At 45.2% G+C, this 19,071-nt stretch overlaps 2 protein-coding genes across 7 annotated transcripts in view; one reads left to right on the top strand and one right to left on the bottom strand.

Moving 5' to 3' along the window:
- SENP7 (SUMO specific peptidase 7) overlaps positions 1–743 on the bottom strand; it is a 71,494-nt gene extending 70,751 nt beyond the window's left edge. Inside the window, exon 1 of one of the 4 annotated variants that reach the window (XM_075590124.1) lies at positions 309–743. The gene's annotated coding sequence lies outside the window, so the exon portion shown is untranslated. The remainder of the gene's footprint in view (positions 1–308) is intronic. The other 3 variants (XM_075590122.1, XM_075590125.1, XM_075590126.1) reach the window with 3 other exon arrangements.
- Positions 402–14,079, top strand: LOC142489432 (putative protein ARB2BP). Of its 3 annotated transcripts, none has more exons than XM_075590127.1 (3): positions 402–874; positions 3,779–3,908; positions 12,562–14,079. In XM_075590127.1, exons 2-3 carry the CDS (start codon positions 3,779–3,781, stop codon positions 13,650–13,652), a joined length of 1,221 nt encoding a protein of 406 aa, XP_075446242.1. In that variant the 5' UTR covers positions 402–874; the 3' UTR covers positions 13,653–14,079. The 3 variants fall into 3 exon arrangements, with proteins under 3 accessions (XP_075446242.1, XP_075446244.1, XP_075446243.1); XM_075590128.1 differs by lacking the exon at positions 402–874 and adding an exon at positions 3,599–3,669; XM_075590129.1 differs by lacking the exon at positions 3,779–3,908 and having other exon boundaries at positions 403–874.
- Positions 14,080–19,071: the final 4,992 nt, after the last annotated feature.

Below are 19,071 nucleotides of genomic sequence, written 5' to 3'. Positions count from 1 at the left end.
CGTGTGTACAGTAAGATGTGTATATGTGCGTGTGTACAGTAAGATGTGTATATGTGCGTGTGCACAGTAAGATGTGTATATGTGCGTGTGTACAGTAAGATGTGTATATGTGCGTGTGTACAGTAAGATGTGTATATGTGCGTGTGTACAGTAAGATGTGTATATGTGCGTGTGCACAGTAAGATGTGTATATGTGCGTGTGCACAGTAAGATGTGTATATGTGCGTGTGCGCAGTAAGATGTGTATATGTGCGTGTGCGCAGTAAGATGTGTATATGTGCGTGTGTACAGATAATATATATACACACTCTCTCGCGCTCCGGTTCCAGCCAGCGATCAACGGCAGTCGGTGACGTCACTAGTAGGATGGTGTGTTGTGGTTTTTTTTTTTTTTTTTTCCCCAATCTTTATTTATAACTTCCGCTGCGCCACACGCATTTTCTCCCCCCGGCTCTGTTGTCTTTTTGTTACGAGACAAGCTTTGCTCGCCTCCGCTGAATCTTCCCGAGCCACGGCTCGGGGTTACTGTTTCTCCTCCCGTGGTGACCTCCGTCACTGCGCCGCCGCTCTGTGCTCTACTCCCGGGCAGCGGCTAATCCCCGAGCAATGTCCGTCAATATTATTATTATTATCATCATCATCATCAACGCTGTTATTAGCAAGTCTTTTTTTTTTTTTTTTTTCAACAAAAACTTTATTCAGTTGGCGGTTTCCTCTAAACTGCGAGACAGCAAGTTTTTTTTTCTTCCAAGCACAAGAGCTTAGCCGTGGCTGTGACGTCACAAGGCAGAGGCGGAGCCAAGGAAAACGATCGGCGGTGGGGACGTTGCCCCCGAGCTGCGCGTACCACGTGATACGCCTTCTTTCGCATCAGGTACCACGTGACTACCTTCCCCTGTGTGCGCGTGCACTTGTGTCCCAGATGCTCAGATGTAATAATGTTGCAAACAAAAAAAAAGTGCTGACTCCATAGAAGGCTCCACTGATTGTGGTGGGAAGTGGGGTTAACGCCCACTTAAGGGGACATTAACCGTTGTGGAATTTGCTTCAACAAATGTGTTCACTTGTCTGATTTATTACATAAAATGAATACATCTCCATGTTTTAACATCTTATTGTCTTATGGGGTGTCACCATTAAGCATACTTGTTTACGCAGACAAAAATACGTTTTCTTGATTGTCTACCTGATGCGCTGATTCCCACAGGATAGACATGTAGTGCCTCATTTACTAAGAGGTATTATGCCATAAAACAGCTAGCACCTGAAGACCCATTATGGTTCATTTACTTGAATGGGCTGGAAGGTGTCTTATGGCAAAGCCCTGTTTAATAAATATGGGGCTTTGTTCAGTATTGATGTGTTGAACAGAGCTGAATTCTTTTTGAGAATAATATAATTGTATACTCACCTTAGCAGCAGAGCTGCCAAAACTCCCCATTGAAGTACTGTAGATGGGGAATTTCAGCCTCAGAATATCATCTGCATTCTGCAAATTCCCCCACTCTAAACAAAAATTCTCAACCTTGCTTACCCTGAGCTCAAAAATACATCATTATTATTACTACTGTGAAGCACTATGTACATTAATGGCGCTATATAAATAAAGACCTACCTACATACATTATTTACCGCACTCACTGCAGGAGGAAAGTACCAAAATGGTTCTGTCAGTGGTTTGAGCTTTTAGGATGTGCCTTGGAGGATGTATTTCACAATGATGATTAGCAGCTTTAGGATTTGCTTTAACACATTGAGTGCCCCAAAATATAGTCACTATGTCATAGGGTCTGGCACTCCAGGGAACTTATGACATGGTGACTGTCATGTCCAGGGAGGGTTGTTTTTTTCCTGGTTTGATCACGTCCTGCGTTCACATGGAGAGCAGGACGCGCTCTGCCCTGTGAGGAAACGACAGAGGAAGAGTCTTCTTCTGTTTCCTGAAAAATGTCCGCCGTGGTCACATGACCGAACTGTTACGGCTGGAGGAGGGCTTGCGTACCGTGACCCCTCCAGCACTCAAAGGGTGGTGCTTGTTATAGATATATATATATATATATCTACTCATGAGCCTGGGAAAGTGATGTTTTTGTGGGGCTGAAATTCAGTGCCAGAAAGCTATCCAAAGAAAGATACATTTCTATCTGAAACAAAATAAGTATCTTTGAACAAGAAACCTTTGTAGGAAAAAGCATTTCTCCATTCCCAGTTAGTATTGCAGCCTCATTCCTAATAATCATTTCATAATTATATGGAGTTTTTTTTTATTTGAAGACAAATGTTCCTCCATCAAAATAGCCCTGGTCGGGATAATCCTGGTAGAATTTGTGGCAAAAGAAAAAGTGACTTTTAAGATATCTCTTTAAAATGAGAGCTGGTCAAAGCATGTTAAAAATTGTTCAAAATGATTATATTATTTTCTCTTGCTGGTGGAAGAAAGTACCAATGTAATTAAGAGAAGGGACATGGCTTTTAAGATGTGTGGGAGAATGTATTTCACAGTGATACTATTTTGGTACAAGTTGCATTTACTTTCCTTTCTCCATATGGTCATATAGCATGGCAAATAATTCAATAGTTTTGTTTTCTGCAGGGCGTTTTGAAGATAACCGCCTTTGTGATTTTTCTAAAAACGGCATAGTAACTCAGTCTTCGTCCCCTGCCATTTTGCTGCTTTCTTTCATGCCTCCTTCAGCGCCAGAAGGGAGGACACAGGTGTGTGTGGCACTGAAGGAGTTAAGTGAGATATGAGCTCTTAACTAGTGCTCAACAAAAGCACCATACAATTTATAATGTGTACTAAGTCAGTTATTGAATTTTTCACACTTGGGCTTATATGTCTACAGTTGCACTGCTAATTTTTATTATCATTTTAGATAAAGACATGACAAAGAATGTGTTATGTATTTTTATTACGGAGGGTTTTCAATTTTTTGCAATGTCAGTATATGTTGCTGCCCCTTTAAAAAGATTGAGCAGAATAACCTATTTAGTGGTAAATTCTATATGCGGAGCAGCCGTTCAAGCTGCTTTTTGGAGGGAAAAAAATCCTATTGACTTCAACGGCTGCTATGGAGTATATAGAAATTATCCCTTAGAGCAGGGGTGCCCAACTCAGTCCTCAAGCGCCCACCCCCCCCCCCCCCCATCCTCGTCAGATTTTCAGGATATCCCTGCATCAGCTCAGAGGCTCAGTCTTTGACTGAGCCACCTGTACTGAAGCAGGGAAATCCTGAAAACCTCACCTGTGGGGGGGGCTTGAGGACTGGAGTTGAGCACACCTTTTTTAGGCTGTAATTATACCAGGTCCAGCAGGGCACGCACACTCCGTCCGGGCAATGTGCATGCCCGAAACCTGCACTGCAGGCAAGAGACATCGGGAGGCGTGGCCATGACATCACGTGAGTGGTTCACCCTCATTGGCTGAACCGCTCATGTGATGCGGCAGTCGTTCCAGAAAAACAATTTCTTTGATCTGCTCGAAAATCGCACGCTTGGTCGCCTCGTTCACACGCTCAGTGCAAAACATGGATTCGTTTTGGTGGCACGTTGCATGCCCGGAAGCATTGGGTATAAGCACGGCTTTGGAGTGCTCACTGAGCCGTTCTCTTTGTAGATTCTTATCGGACCAGCAGCGTGCCCACTGACATCCCATGAACGTTGTAAAAGGTGACTCTCCACATGGCATACAAAAAATGTCCTTGGCTTCCTTAAAAATATTGAGTCAAAATATTTGACTTTTGTGCTCTTTGGAAAATATATATTTTTTTCTTTTCAGATGAAATGTTTACCCCGCCTGAAAAGAATACAGCATAGACAGCACTATAGATCAAGTTTAAGAAATAGTGGTCAGAGAAGGTGGTGCAACGGGAACGACTTGATAGAGTCCCTCTGGACGAAATGCATAGGTGCGTTTCTTCACCTTCTTGAGCTTGTTCAAATAAATTCTCTATTTTTATCTGGAGTTGCCCTAGGATTATTTACATTTTTTTCTTTTTGGATCTGGCTGTGACCCTGTCTCGTACTGAATTTGCTGCAATTATCTCTGAGGACTGCAGACCCTGGAATGACTGTCTGGTCCTGGATCAACACTAGAAGGAAAAGGGCATCAGCCCAGATATATTCACCTGTTTCTAGTGTTTTGCTATATGCCTCATCTATCTTTATTCCCCCTTGGATTGATTCATATGGATTCATTAATTATGGACATTCAGACAGCATACGGAAAATTATATACAGCCTTAATGGAATAACAGAGTATACATACAATTATGAGCACCATTCTCTTTTAAGAAATAGTAGTCAGAGAAGGTGGTGCAAATGAGGTCACACCTCCGATTACATGTCTTCAATGTGTTTCTCGGAATTAGAGGTAATTCTATATACTACGAAGCAGCCATTCCGGCTGTTTTCTGCCCAAACTGCCACTTTGGTAAATAAAACAAATGTCCCATAACACGTCATCTGGAAGTACTGTGGTTGTCAACAAATCCTATGGTAGTGTTGTGGGTGTCAGTGAATCATCTTTACATTGTGCCCATGCCTAATTGGTTAACCCAGGGGAGCTGAACTCCAGTCCTCAAGGCCCCCCCCCCCCCCGCCCCACCTGGTTAGGTTTTCAGGATATCCCTGTTTCAGCACAGGTGGCTTAATCAATGCCTGCTTCGACTGAGCCTCTGAGCCACCTTTGCTGAAGCACGGATATCCTGAAAACCTGACCCGATTGGGGAGGGGGGGTGGGCTTGAGCACCCCTGCGTTAACCTAAAGCCTAATTCCACACTTCAGTATTTCAGCCATCGAGGTGCCCATAAAGAGCTACATGGATTACTCACCCATGTCTATGCGCATCGGTTAATGGATATTTCTTTTGCGAACATTTTTTATATTGACTGTGTTCCTGTGCTGTCCTTTTTTGGATAATGCTTCTCCAAGCTATCAGTACGATTGCAGCTTATGACTTCAAACTTGCAGCACACAGGGTATGTAGACTTGGTATTTGAAGCAAAGAGCAGTCCATATCCCTCCATTAAAAAAAAAAATTTTTTAGGGAATTGTTTTTTGGTATTGATCCGTAATCCTTCGGCCTCCAGATCAGTACCAAAGAAATGGGGACTGCTGCTCTAAAATGGGGTTGTATACAGAGCTGATCCAAGTAGGATCAAAAAGATCCTCCAAATTATTGCTCTCAAAGTTCACTTAGAGAGTACAGTATGTAAAGGACAACAATAGTCCAGCACATTTTTTCTACAAAAGGCTGTCAGACTGTAGGATCTGTAAATAGTCAATTAAAATAATAACATTTTATTACATCAAAAATTAAGTGACACAATGAATGTCATTATTTACACTGAAAATGTATAATAAAATCAAATCCCGTAGAGGAGTGCAAGAGTAGGGTGGAAGACTGGGTTAGTATATTATGTCGGACTAGTCTTAACGCATTAATATGTGTGTCCAATATATACGGTACATATACCTAGGATTAGTAGTCAGGCATCATAAATCATGAATGGTGTATACATGCTGTATTCCCTGTATGGGATCAAAAATAGATACACTTGCTAGGATAACCTCCCAAAAAGGGAGGGGTTTTTGGCATGGATGTACAGGTAAATCCAACCTATATACATATGTAGCCCATATTTCTCCCCTCCCCCTCTGGGAGATGTTGCTGCTACATGGAGTGTGGTGGTGCATACCTGCTGGCTTACAGTAGATCTGAGTCTCCCACATGATGGTAGGGGATGTCAGAACAGGCATGTGTGGTATAGACTGATAATGTACTCACGGTGACAGCGCCTCCATCTCCTGCAGGCCCCTGGAATGAGGGGAGCAATCTCCTGCAGGAGAGTTCTCTTCCCTTCCCCTGATGGATTGCAGTCTCAGGCGGAAGGTATGGTGAAAATGTTCAGCGTTCCTCGTGATAAGGAAAGATGTGAAAAAAGAGAAAGAAAAAGAATATCGTGAAGTACGTTCACAATATTATAAACACATAGAGGTGGTAAGATATGCACTCATGTTCAAGTGCCTATACTAGGCACGTAAAGGTATCTTTTTGATGCTATCTCCTGATGTAGTTTCCCCTCCGTGTGGTAATAAAGGATTGCAACAGGGATTTTTATAAAAGCACCCACTTTATAAAAATTCTAGTGTAGATTTACACATCACAGTTTAAAATACAAAGGGACAGACCAGTTTGTGTATGTTGCTCCAGTTTCCGCGACATCCACCGCCGATCCAGCCGGCGTCCTACTGTACGTCACTTCCGGTTTTGGTGCAGCACTGTAACAGGTCCTCCCAGCAACCCGGAAGGTATAGTGAAACAAACATTTTATTGTACACTGCAGACTTCACACAGCATACACAGCAACCATCAGTAGAGCTTAGGGCCTTCACCCTCAGGATGTCCCTGGACCTGCACTACCGGCCTAGGGCACCAGGAGCAGTACTAGCTCTTCTCTTGCTCCCTGGTGGAGTAAGAGGAATAGTCTCCCGCCGCTCCCCTAAGGGAGGGCCCACAGATTGGCAGAGCCCTGCACAACTGGTTTGGGTAGACTGGCCTCTCTCAAAGGTAGAGGCAAACTGACTAAATCAGGAAGTGCAGCTCCTTAAGTACAGGAAAAGCAAAACCAGTCCGGAGTCCCTAATTGGACACAAGGCCTAGTTGCACCACCTCCCCTGTGACTCACTGAAGCTGCAGGGTTGTGGGAAAACCCATGATTAGTCCTGGCAGGCCTGCTCTTACTAGGACTTACTGCCAGGAGAAGGGCAGACTGGTAGCCAGTGAAACCAGGCCTGGCTACACTCTCCCCCAGGTGGAATCCAATGGTCCCCACTTGGACCTAAATTTGTGGACTCACCCTTTAGGTGAGTAACATGCAACAAATACATAATGACATTACAACCATTAAACAATGGCATACAGTAGATACCGTCATATGTACACAGATATATATCCACCCACCTAGGGATGGTGACAACTGTAACTTGGATTTCCCCAACGTGGAGAATCCTGTACTTATAATAATGCCTGGGATCAGGTTTCTGTACTATGAGCCCAGTGTGTTCCGCTACTTTTACAAAGTATGACCTAGAGGGGCTATTCTCAGGTCTGTACTCCACTCTATCAATAAAGATCCCTCGGCCTACACTCCAAACCCTCATCAGGTAACATACCCTCTCTTCAGTCTGGTAAGCAGAGCTACTATTCCTAGTTATTAAATAGTCTATCACTGCATCTCAGAGCCATTCTTCTCTGTGTTCCTCAATTTCCCTCATGATAGGCTCTGGTACGTAAGGGTACTCATATCCATGAGATTGCCTATACCTAGCCACTATAGCCCTGTCTGCTCTACTGAGCTTGGTCAGCTTCTTACCCTGAGCCTTTCCTGGTAAGACCCAGTAAACAGGTTCTTCTGAGGCTATCTCCTCAGAGCATGGATGGCACTTTAGGTATGACAATGCCTATCTTAATCTCCTTGACTCTCTTTCTGAGTTCCTCAGCCACCTCTTCGGTTGAGTAAGTTCCCTCATCCCACCAAAGGTCTATGGTCTCCCTGTCATGGTCTCCGTAGTACAAAAAGTGCGCTTCATGGGCACCAAGTATCCCTGAAATAAGGGATCCCACCATTTACAAATAGTACCCGATGACCCTGGTGAAGACACTGACTCGTCTTCTATATCTATCCTAGAGGATATACCAGAAGTACCAGACAAAAATGACGGCAAACTTTTAGGTCTACCCCTGAACACGGTACTATAGATCGTGGGATTCATTTCAGGAACCTTACTTTACACAGGAATCTCTCCATTAGACCCCTCATCTGATGTTACCCAATTCCGCCAGTCTGTGGATAATGTGGGGGCTTTCTTCTTTTTATTATCCCATAATCCATGGTGGCTAGTGCGGGACCCCGAACTGGATGGGACAGGGGCAATGGTACTAGGGGTTGGAGAAACAGCATAGTCCTGGGCAAAGTTCTTGAGTCGGGCTATGCCGTGAGCAGTGGGAGTCTTTTTAGAGTTCGGGTCTACAGGACCTTCTCTTCCCTCTGCCCGTAACCGCCTACATATAAAATTCTGTGTCCTCCCTAGAGAGAGCATTACTCACCGGAGTGGTCGCAGCATAGTCCTGGTCCGCTCTGGCGGTCGACACGGAAGTGATGTAATCGGCAGGAGACGTCGCGGAGTCCCAGTACACGTCCAGGTCCCGCACCGGAAACACGTCATCCGCTGGGCGTGACACCAGAAACTCGGCGTTGTCCTAACACGGAAGCAAACGCCGGGCTGGGCCTCATCACCGGATTCCTCCGTTGCAGCCTGCATGAAGTAAGGGGATGGTTCCTCACCACTCTGCTGGCTCACGATGGTCGTCCACTCATCTGGAGCAGCCGCAGGTTTCCTCGACAGCACTATGAGCCTCCACGGCTGTGGGGCTTCGCCGCAGTTTAGGCCGCACCAGTGCTTGCCATCTTGGGACCTCTGGACTCGCCCTATCGATGTCACAGGTAGGCGACTCTCAACAGCACCGCTAGAGTGGTCCACCGGTTGGCGCGTCACCACCGATGCGAGGCTGTCACGATCATCATCCGAAGTTAGGGGCAGGGACACCTCCGCAGGGGAACGGTGTCGGGTCTCTTCGCGTTCACGGCTGGCTATTGCGTTGAAGCGCACCCATCTCTCCCTGGGCAGTCACTTTACCCTGTGGTTCCGTCATCTGGGGTTCCGGCTCTGGAACCGAGTCTGGAACCAGTGTGCAAGGACCGCCTATAACATCGATTATGGCACACTGACCCTGGGCAGTCCCAGCGTCCAGGCTGTCCACTTCTTTTAGTGTAGCTGTGGAGCCTTCCGGCTGGACACCAACTGTGATGAGCGGCACCACCGGCCATAGGTAGAAGGTACCGCACTGCATGCAACGAGCTGTGGTACTGGGCTCGCCTCCGGGTGTCCTGCATTGAGAGCACAGGAACTCTCGACCGTCTATCTTCACTACCAGGAAGCCTTCTGGGAGTTGGTAGGTGGTCAATCGGCAATCGGCCATGCTGCTTTTGATTTGAGCGACTAGAAGGTTAAGCGCTTCACAAAGAGCTCTTTCTTGGTCACCATCTCTGAGGAACGGAGGGTGCGGCAGCTCACATCCGGTTCCTCCCTCAGTTTAGGTAGAGCTCTGTGATTGGCGCGCACTGTGCCCCCTCCCTCTGGTGGAGGAGTTTAGAGGAGGGGCACACGGTAGCAAGGGTTGGCTCTGGCTCGGCGTTGAGCCACTCACATCACAGGTTCAGGGCTCTGCCTTTCGCGCCAGACCTGGACATATTTCTGCAAACAATTCTCATGCAGCCTGTTTGAAAGCAGCACATGCGCCACAGACTTGGCAGGAGACGCCATTTTAGATCACACAGTCCGCACTCCCTTGCCAGGCAGCCATTTTAGATTTCCATGAGGTGCACAGGGTCTCTTCCAGATACAACAGAGCCTGTCCCTTTGGGTAGTGACAAATTGGAGTACACACTCCCAGGACCAGGGTCCCCTCTGGGAGCCCCCAAAACAGAACGGGAACAGAATGTGGGGAGTCACGTTACAATAGGTCATACTAGCCGATGCAACCCTCCCACTGCACACGTGCTATTTTTAATATGTCCTGTTTTACCCCCGGGAGTGTCAAGACACTACAGGGGCCCTGATCTCAGCAATTACTGAAACGAGTTCCTTTAATGGCAGCTCGCACCTATTGGGGTACACACTCCCAGGACACGCAGCCCTGTTGGGAGCCCCCAATATAGAACATAAGTGAACGGTCTACACACACACTGATGCTAAATGTCACCAGGGGATGCCCCAACACCATCCATAAAAAGAAAGGATTTGGGATTTACGTACCTCTTACTGGGCTAGCCCAGTGGGGATTCCCCCTTTCTCCGCACACTGTGTGCTAGGTACCCAGGGACTTCCCACCACAATTGGGTTTACCCCTGGCCCTATCGTCCCCAAGGGTCCCTGGCATTATCCCATCAGTGGCCCTGGCCCCTTTCTGCATTTGCTGAAAGCCTGTCCTGATCATCTCAGCAGCGCCTCCAAATGTAGCCCATATTCCCCCCCCCCTCCTCCCCCTCTCTGGGAGATGTTGCTGCTACATAGAGTGTGGTGGTGCATACCTGCTGGCTTACAGTAGATCTGAGTGTCCCACATGATGGTATGACAATAATTCTGATTATGTCAGAACCGACTTCTGGGGTATAGACTGATAATGTACTCATGGTGACAGCGCCTCCATCTCTTGCAGGCCCCTGGAATGATGGGAGCAATCTCCTGCAGGAGAGTGCTCTTCCCTTCCCCTGATAGATTACAGTCTCAGGCGCAAGGTATCGTGAAACAGAAACATTTTATTGTACACTGCAGGCTTCACACAGCATTCATCAATAGAGCTTAGGGCCATCACCCTCAGGATGTCCCTGGACCTGCACTACCAGCCTAGGGTACCAGAAGCAGTCCTAGATCTTCTCTTACTCCCTGGTGGAGTAAGAAGAATAGTCTCCCGCCGCTCCCCTAAGGGAGTGCCCACAGATTGGCAGAGCCCTTACAAAACATCTGCAAGGGGATGTCTCACCTGTGGCACGGTCGTTCGTGTATATATATATATATATATATATATATATATATATATAGCACAGAGCCAGTCAGCACACTAATGTAGAGCATAAAGCAGATGCCTGTCCAATATAATGATGCAGTATAGTTACCAGTCCGAGAACCTATAAAGGAGACAGCATACAGCAAGGAGTAATCCAAAGGTAATGTATTAGAAAACACACTGTTACACGAATGCCAACGTTTTTGGTCCCACAGGGAGACCTTCCTCAGGACCGTGCCCAGGATCTCCCACTTACAAGCTCCACAGGTGAGACATCCCCTTGCAGCTGTTTTGTAAGGAGCACTCCAAAAAACTCCTATGAGAGAACTCCCTAACGAGGTCTCTCAGCAACAAAGTAGAGAAATAAAACAAATCGGCGCCTGGGAATTGGTCAATGAATATATTAAAAAAAAACAATACCATTGTATTAAGGTATACACATCAGTATCTAATTACAACACTGGACATCCTACTGCTAAAAACAAATTATTAGTCTCTGCTATGCCCAACACCTTTTAGAACAAGAAAGCATTGCAAGTTATTCTGAAACCAAGTTATCGCGTTTCCTCCGGTCCCTCCCCTGCTGCAGAGAGTTGGTGCTGGCCCAGTGCACCTGCGTGAAATGCCATTAGCAACCTGGCAACCAGTCATTTTGTACTTTATTCATGTATTCTCATGGTTTTTATTGTATTTTGTATCATTTAAAACGGCAGTCCAAGCACTTTTTTTTTATATATATATATATATTATTTATTTATTTTTTTTAAGACATAATTTTTTTTTATACACGATTGAAGCAGGGGGTCTCCAGAGCTGAACCCCATACATTTCCGTTCCAGGGACCCCCTGCTACCAGAGATGCATACCTCCGTAGTGGATGCCGGCAGGGGATCAAGTAATGGCCGCTTTTCAAAGCTCCCGCGTCCTGCGGGCCAGTAGGAAGCCGAACCTGATGATGTCACTGCTTAATATTGACCCGTAGGCCGCTGGAGCTTCACACTTTAAGCCCCAGCTAGCTCAGCCAGAGCGGTTACCGGCACCCTTTATGGAGGTAAGTATCTCCTGCGGGAAAAAAAATGTCAATAAATATTACAAAACAAAACCAGCAAGTGCTTGGACTGCTCCTTCTAATGTATGGAATTATTTCCCACTTTTTCTGTTCAAGTGTATGAATCTAAGCTGTGAGTTTGAAAATAGTACAGGTCACAAATCCAAACTTAGTTAGCTGTCAAGTATGCATATTAGATTTAGCCAGTAATGTTTAAAAATAAGCCAAGAAAAACAGGTGAGATTTGGTCAAGTTGAGGTTGGACCTAGCTTTACCTGTATTATTATAGTAAAGGACTGACGTTTAAAATGGTTGATCTGCAGAGACCTCAATGAAAGAAACAACTTTAATTAGGAATACTTTGGTGATGTCAGTAAGATTTGGGTTTATATACTCATGTATAATCCACACTGTAGAGTTTATATATGTATATATATATATATATATAGGCATACAGGCATACCCCAGTTTAAGGACACTTACTTTAAGTACACTCGCGAGTAAGGACATATCGCCCAATAGGCAAACAGCAGCTCGCGCATGCGACTGTCTGCACGTCCTGAACAGCAGTACCAGCTCCCTACCTGTACCAAAGCTGTGCGCAAGCGGGGAGACTATAGAGCCTGTTAGAAATGCGTTATTTACATCAGTTATGCACGTATATAACATTTGCAGTACAGTACATACATCGATAAGTGGAAAAAAGGTAGTGCTTCACTTTGAGTACATTTTCGCTTTACATACATGCTCTGGACCCATTGTGTACGTTAATGCAGGGTATGCCTGTGTATGTGTGTGTATATATATATATATATATATATATATATATACACACACACAAGAACGGAACTCTTTGAATTAACAATTGTTCTTTATGTTTAGTTACAATGGAAGAATTGATGAAGTTCAGAACATGTCTTGAAACGTCTAAGAGCCTGGAAGACTTGCAGTACTATTTCAACGAAAGAGGAGAGCTGAGGCACATTATTACTAAAGAACCCTTTGTCTATAACTACTACAAAAATGAGTATGAGAGGAACCATAAGCGTTACCAGGTTCTTGGAGATATGATTACTCTTTATGTGTATGAACTTCTGGAGAAACATTGCAAACTTGAAAGAATTTCCATACCTATTGATGCTAATGACGAAGAACCAAAGTCTTTTTTTTTTATGAGCCAGGCCGCCCTAAGTAAGCCGTCAAGCCTTATTGTCCTTCTACAAGACAGCGGGGTAATCCGGGCTGGTCAGTGGGGGCAAAAGGTGATAACTCATCACTCTCTGGACCAAGGAACACAAATCCCATTCATCAAAACTGCCTTGAAGGAGCATGCATCTGTTATTGTGTTAAACCCCAATGATAATTTTGTCGAAATGAAAGAAGAGGAGCCTCAGATGATGGTCAAGAGGGAAGAAGAGTCCTGTCTTCCAGATGCCAGTGATGAAAGTGCCTTGCACAGAACTCAAAGGAACATTCTTGTCCACAAAAGAGGGTGTAGCACCCCAGAGGAGCACACTAGCTATGTCTGGGACCATTTTATTTCAAGAAGCATAGCTAACAAAGTGTCATTTATTGCACATGGCTATGGTGGGTTGGTGTTTCTAGATCTCTTGTGCAAGAAAAGTAAGGAGGTTATGAACAAGGTATGTGCTGTAGCATTCATAGATTCGAGGCACCATGCTCAGCATCAGGCAAGAACGGAGCCTGAAATACAGAGTTGGATGCGCACAAACTGTAGGAGCTGGGTACTTAGTTCCAGGCCTTTAGACAGACCAACAGGCTCTTTGATGAAACTGGATTGCCCAAAGGTATCTGCCGGTACAGAAAACCACGAACTGGCACCCTTTTGTACCCTCCAGTCCATTTTTAAATTTCTAAACAGGTCTTCAAAGGGCAGGAGAAATACAGACCCGTCACCAAGAACGATGGTTACTAGAAGCTCCGCAAGAAATAAAATAACAAAAACAGCGTAACCTATTTGTTTAATATTCTAGCGTCACAACTGGAGATTAATTGAGGGAAAAATCTTATTGAAAGGAATAGCATATTTTTTCTTTATAAATACTTTATTTTATTATGTGTACTGCAGCTGCGCAAAGGGCAGAAAGCAAATACATATATCAAAAGACATATTTATTTGTGTCTTCCCTCTGCGCTGCTACTCTACACATACAGAAGAGAACTTCATGACTATATGCAGTGTATTGGTCCATGAACAGCTATCACAGAAAAATAACCCCCAGAACATGCTGTGCATATGTAAAGTAACAAGGCAGATTACTATTGAATACTGTTATTTTGAATCTGTAATATAAATTGTATTGACACACTTTGTGCATGTATAATGTTTGTATCCACAATTTTCACTAAATGGCATATTTACAAGCAATCTGTATTGTGTCCCATATTTTAATAAATATATGTAATATTTTTCCAATTTGGAAAATGGCCCATATTTACTAAGCAGCGATATACCGTATGACCCGTCAGTGCCAGAAGATTCCTTCTAGCCCATTGAAGTATCTTGTGGAATAGTACCTCTTAGTAACTGTGGCCCAATGTCTTAAGAATGAAATACTTTCCATGGTAGGATAATGGTCTGCATTTATATAGAAATCACTACTCAGCCTGTATATTTATTTTCAACCCATTACCTGCTATGTCTTTGATTTCGGTACTAATATTTGCCATGTCTACATGTATTCACTTCTGCAAACATATTTATAACAGGATATGTTGTTACCACTAGAAACATATACATTATATTATAAAGTTTCCATAGGAGTCATTGCCATTGATGGAGCAGAGTATGGCAAGATATCCCTCCGTAACACCGGACCAAACACGCAAGCACGCTGCATCTCTATGCTATATACTTAGGGTTGCCAGGTGGCTTCACCACGAATACTGTACACAATGGTGAAAAATGCAGCGCGCTCAAAGTCCGTGGGGAGGTATGTTATGTATACATTCTCAGACCGTTACGTAATTCTTTTTTAACTAAATGTCACTCCACGTATGCACCACTTTGCACCATTTCATATTTTATGAAGTAAAACATTCTGGGGAGGGGTTTGGGGAATGAGCGCCCTCTCAGCATTTTTTACGAAATAGAATATGAAATAGTGCAAATTTGTGCATACGTGGAGTTAAATTTAGGAAACAAATGACATAACGGTCAGATAATTGATAAATAATACCTGCAGTCATACATGGCGAGCTATACTGATCTTAATGCTTCTCTCCCCCTACTTCCAAGATTGTTGCAACCCCCTCATCCTCACCCCCTCCTCATCCTCCTCCTCTGACACCACCACCACAACCCTCCTCATCATCCTCACCTCCCCGCCATCATCTCATTCCCCGCCATCATCTCATTCCCCCCCATCATCTCATTCCCCCCCATCATCTCATTCCCCCCCATCATCTCATTACCCCCCATCATCTCATTACCCCCCATCATCTCATTCCCCACCCCCCATCATCATCTCATTCCCCCCCATCATCTCATTCCCCCCCATCATCATCATCTCACCCCCCCATCATCTCATTCCCCCCCATCATCATCATCATTATCTCATTCCCGCCATCATCTCATTCCCGCCATCATCTCATTCCCCCCCATCATCTCATTCCCCCCATCATCATCATCATCATCTCATTCCCCCCCCCCATCATCATCATCCCCCCCATCATCTAATCCCCCCCCATCATCTCATCCCCCCCATCATCTCATTCCCCCCCCATCATCTCATTCCCCCCCCATCATCTCATTCCCCCCCCCATCATCTCATTCCCCCCCCATCATCTCATTCCCCCCCCATCATCTCATTCCCCCCCCATCATCTCATTCCCCCCCCATCATCTCATTCCCCCCCCCATCATCTCATTCCCCCCCCATCATCTCATTCCCCCCCCCATCATCTCATTCCCCCCCCCATCATCTCATTCCCCCCCATCATCTCATTCCCCCCCATCATCTCATTCCCCCCCATCATCTCATTCCCCCCCATCATCTCATTCCCCCCCATCATCTCATTCCCCCCCATCATCTCATTCCCCCCCATCATCATCATCATCTCATTCCCCACCATCATCTCATTCCCCACCATCATCTCATTCCCCCCCATCATCATCTCATTCCCCCCATCATCATCTCATTCCCCCCCATCATCATCTCATTCCCCCCCATCATCATCTCATTCCCCCCATCATCATCTCATTCCCCCCCATCATCATCTCATTCCCCCCCATCATCATCTCATTCCCCCCCATCATCATCTCATTCCCCCCCATCATCATCTCATTCCCCCCCATCATCATCTCATTCCCCCCCATCATCTCATTCCCCCCATCATCTCATTCCCCCCATCATCTCATTCCCCCCATCATCTCATTCCCCCCATCATCTCATTCCCCCATCATCTCATTCCCCCCATCATCTCATTCCCCCCCATCATCATCTCATTCCCCCCCATCATCATCTCATTCCCCCCATCATCATCTCATTCCCCCCATCATCATCTCATTCCCCCCCCTCATTCCTCAGCCCGAATTGTATTTCTTCTTACCTTATCTCCTGGCAGACAGCACCGGAACCTGTCTCTGGCGCCGGCGCCACCGGGTTGTGGGCTCTGTCCCTGCCATCCTCTAATTGCAGTCCTCCACTCAGCACTAGAGTCTCCTCACTGCTCCTGCCCACCATCTGAGGCCCACCCCCTCAGCACTTGCGCTTCCAGCCGCCGCGCTTGCCGCCACCGCCACATGCGCTTGCCGCCACGCTCACAGTCTACACAATGGTAATATCGGACACATGCGTGACCGGTATTACCTCAATTTTTTTACCGGACACACTGCAAAATTACCGGCCTGTCCAGTTCAAAGCCGGACACCTGGCAACCCTATATATATATATACTCCTAAGAAAATGAGGCAGTAATAAGCTCAATTGCGTAAGAGCACATACCTGTACTTTCAACTATACAACAATGAGAGAATAGTGTCCTAGAAACATTATTGAGCACGACTTCCTGCCCTTAATGCTGTGCAGCCACAAACACCAGTCTAGAAACCCCTATTTTGGTAATTATTGCTCAAAAACGTGGATTGCAAATCATCATGGGATGGTCACACCAGGTAATCAACAATGTAGACCTGTGAAGAAGAGTTTGTGTTTTGAGACTGTAATAAGATATTTTATTGATGAAAAAAAAAAAAGATCTTTGGAGTCTAGAGGTGTATAAAAATACTCGGTACCTTTTATATAGCGCAGTACATTCATTTTCTGAGTAGAATATGTCTACACACAAAAATCGCAAGTAACCTAAAACAGTATCTTCTACTTTGGTGTATATTGGGCCATATCTACTAAGCTGAAAGGCACCATACAGCCCAGTTATATGAATGGACTTTTAGGTGCCTTATGGCTCGTCATTGCTTTGTGCATATGGCCCATTGGCGCAAAGGCACAAAGCTTTGTTAAATCAGGGCAAATAATGTCAGGTGACCTAAATAGGTAACGGATACCCACTAAGCTAATTATATATGCAGAAAGGACAGCTGTTAGTGATCTCATTAGAATAGGCTTAACAGCATATTAAGTTAGCACTACCTTGCATTATCTTAACATGACTACTACAATTGGTCTCTCCTCCCTCTCTCTCACACCCTCATATAACCATACGTTTTTTGAAGGCGTAGCACTGGGTCATCGTTGCGTTAATTGCTTTAATGCATAGGCCAGTGGTTTTCAACATGTTTTTTCATTAAGGAACCCTATAGTTATATTGTGAAACTGTGGAACCCCAACCCTCTCTTATAGCGAGTCTGAGATCAGGTACATTGTAAGGAACCCCAACCTCCTAATAGCGCGTCTGAGAACAGATGCATTGTAAATTCTATATTTAGTACAATTTTTTCAAATTCCCTGAAAATTGCAGGGAACCTGTTAGGGATGCCCAGGGGACCCCTTTTGAAAAACACTGGCATAGGCATTATAACCGAACGTTATATAGCGAACGTTAGGGTAAATAGGCTAATAGAGCTTAGTTGTCTCTATAAGTACTTTATATGAGAATTACAATTAGTGTGCGTGCGTGCGTGCGTGCGTGTGTGCGTGTGCGTGTGTGTTAAAGCCTAGGTGGTGTTTTCTCAGAGCTGGATAACATTATTCTGTCAGTTTACCAATCTTTTGAAATAGTATATATAATTAATACTAAAAGCTATATTAGGAAATGCAGCGTAATTGATCCCATCCAAACCCCGTCTCCTTGGGCTTTATTATCATATGTCAAATGATGTCACCAATAGAATTTTGGAATTCGCCTGTGGGGCCAATTACTTCCATATAATTCAACTGATACTATGGAAATTACAAATCATATCGCACAACACAAAGGGCTGCAGTGTAAGGCTGTGCTTATAGTGCCGGCGTCAGCGCCGCCGCGTCAAAACAAACAAACTACTATAAGCACGCGCTACGGCTTGGTCGCGATCGCTGGAAATCACTTCAATTTTTCCAGCGACCGCAGCGTGACGTCAGCGTCGCCGGCGCTATAAGCGCAGCCTAAGTAGGCAAGCAATGGGGAATATGTATCAAGGCAAAAGTGGGGCAATTCCGGAAAACATTGTATCTGCTGTATCAAATACTGGAAATTGCCCCACTTTTGCCATGATACACATGCCCCAATAGCTCTAATTTAAAATACGGTCATCCTACTAACAAATCAATGAGTTGCAGTCCCCACAAATACTGAAATAATCACTTTCCTGTGGTGTTTAAATGATGTTTCACCTCTATACTAGTGGCTGGTACAATGTATATCCAGGGTTGCCACCACTCCGGGTTTCACCCGGAGGCTATGGGTTTTGGCCACGTATCTCCGGGCTACGGGTTTACCAAGTAAACCTCCAGGTGGTGGCAACCCCGGGCGGGCGTAGGCAACGTCTCCCGGCATCTCCCCCTGCAAATACTGGCAATATGGCTGCACGGCGGCAAATGGCGCCACGTTGCCATGCCAATGGGAACGCCACGTGAAGTAACATCATCACGTGACGCTCATTGCCATGACCACTAGACGCCATGTGACGTCACGTCTTAATGGCAATTTTACACCGCATGACATCGTGACACGTCTTGTTGTCATGGCAACGCAGCGTCATTTGATGCCGTGCAGCCATATTGAAGTGAGTTGCAGGGGGAGGATGTAGGGAGGACACCAGAGGCACTAACTTTTTTTTTTTAATCTCCGGATTGGACTTCAGTCGAAGGTGGTAACTCTGTATATATCTGACAGTCTCAAAGTAAAACAACGTAACAAGACAGGAGAAGCCTGTTGTGATGCCACATGTTCACAGTGCTATAAAACTATACACATGGACCAAAACAGAGCA

Source organism: Ascaphus truei, chromosome 3 (assembly GCF_040206685.1).
Source record: "Ascaphus truei isolate aAscTru1 chromosome 3, aAscTru1.hap1, whole genome shotgun sequence".
NCBI classification, from domain to species: domain Eukaryota; kingdom Metazoa; phylum Chordata; class Amphibia; order Anura; family Ascaphidae; genus Ascaphus; species Ascaphus truei.
Note: the sequence above shows the minus strand (reverse complement) of the source record. Positions and strands in the feature narration are given on the sequence as shown.

Excerpts from the sequence above, each read along its gene's own strand:
- LOC142489432 (XM_075590127.1), top strand. The coding sequence starts at position 3,779 with ATGAAATGTTTACCCCGCCTGAAAAGAATACAGCATAGACAGCACTAT. Across the intron at positions 3,909-12,561 it reads CCTCTGGACGAAATGCATAG|TTACAATGGAAGAATTGATG; the intron begins GTGCGTTTCTTC and ends CTTTATGTTTAG.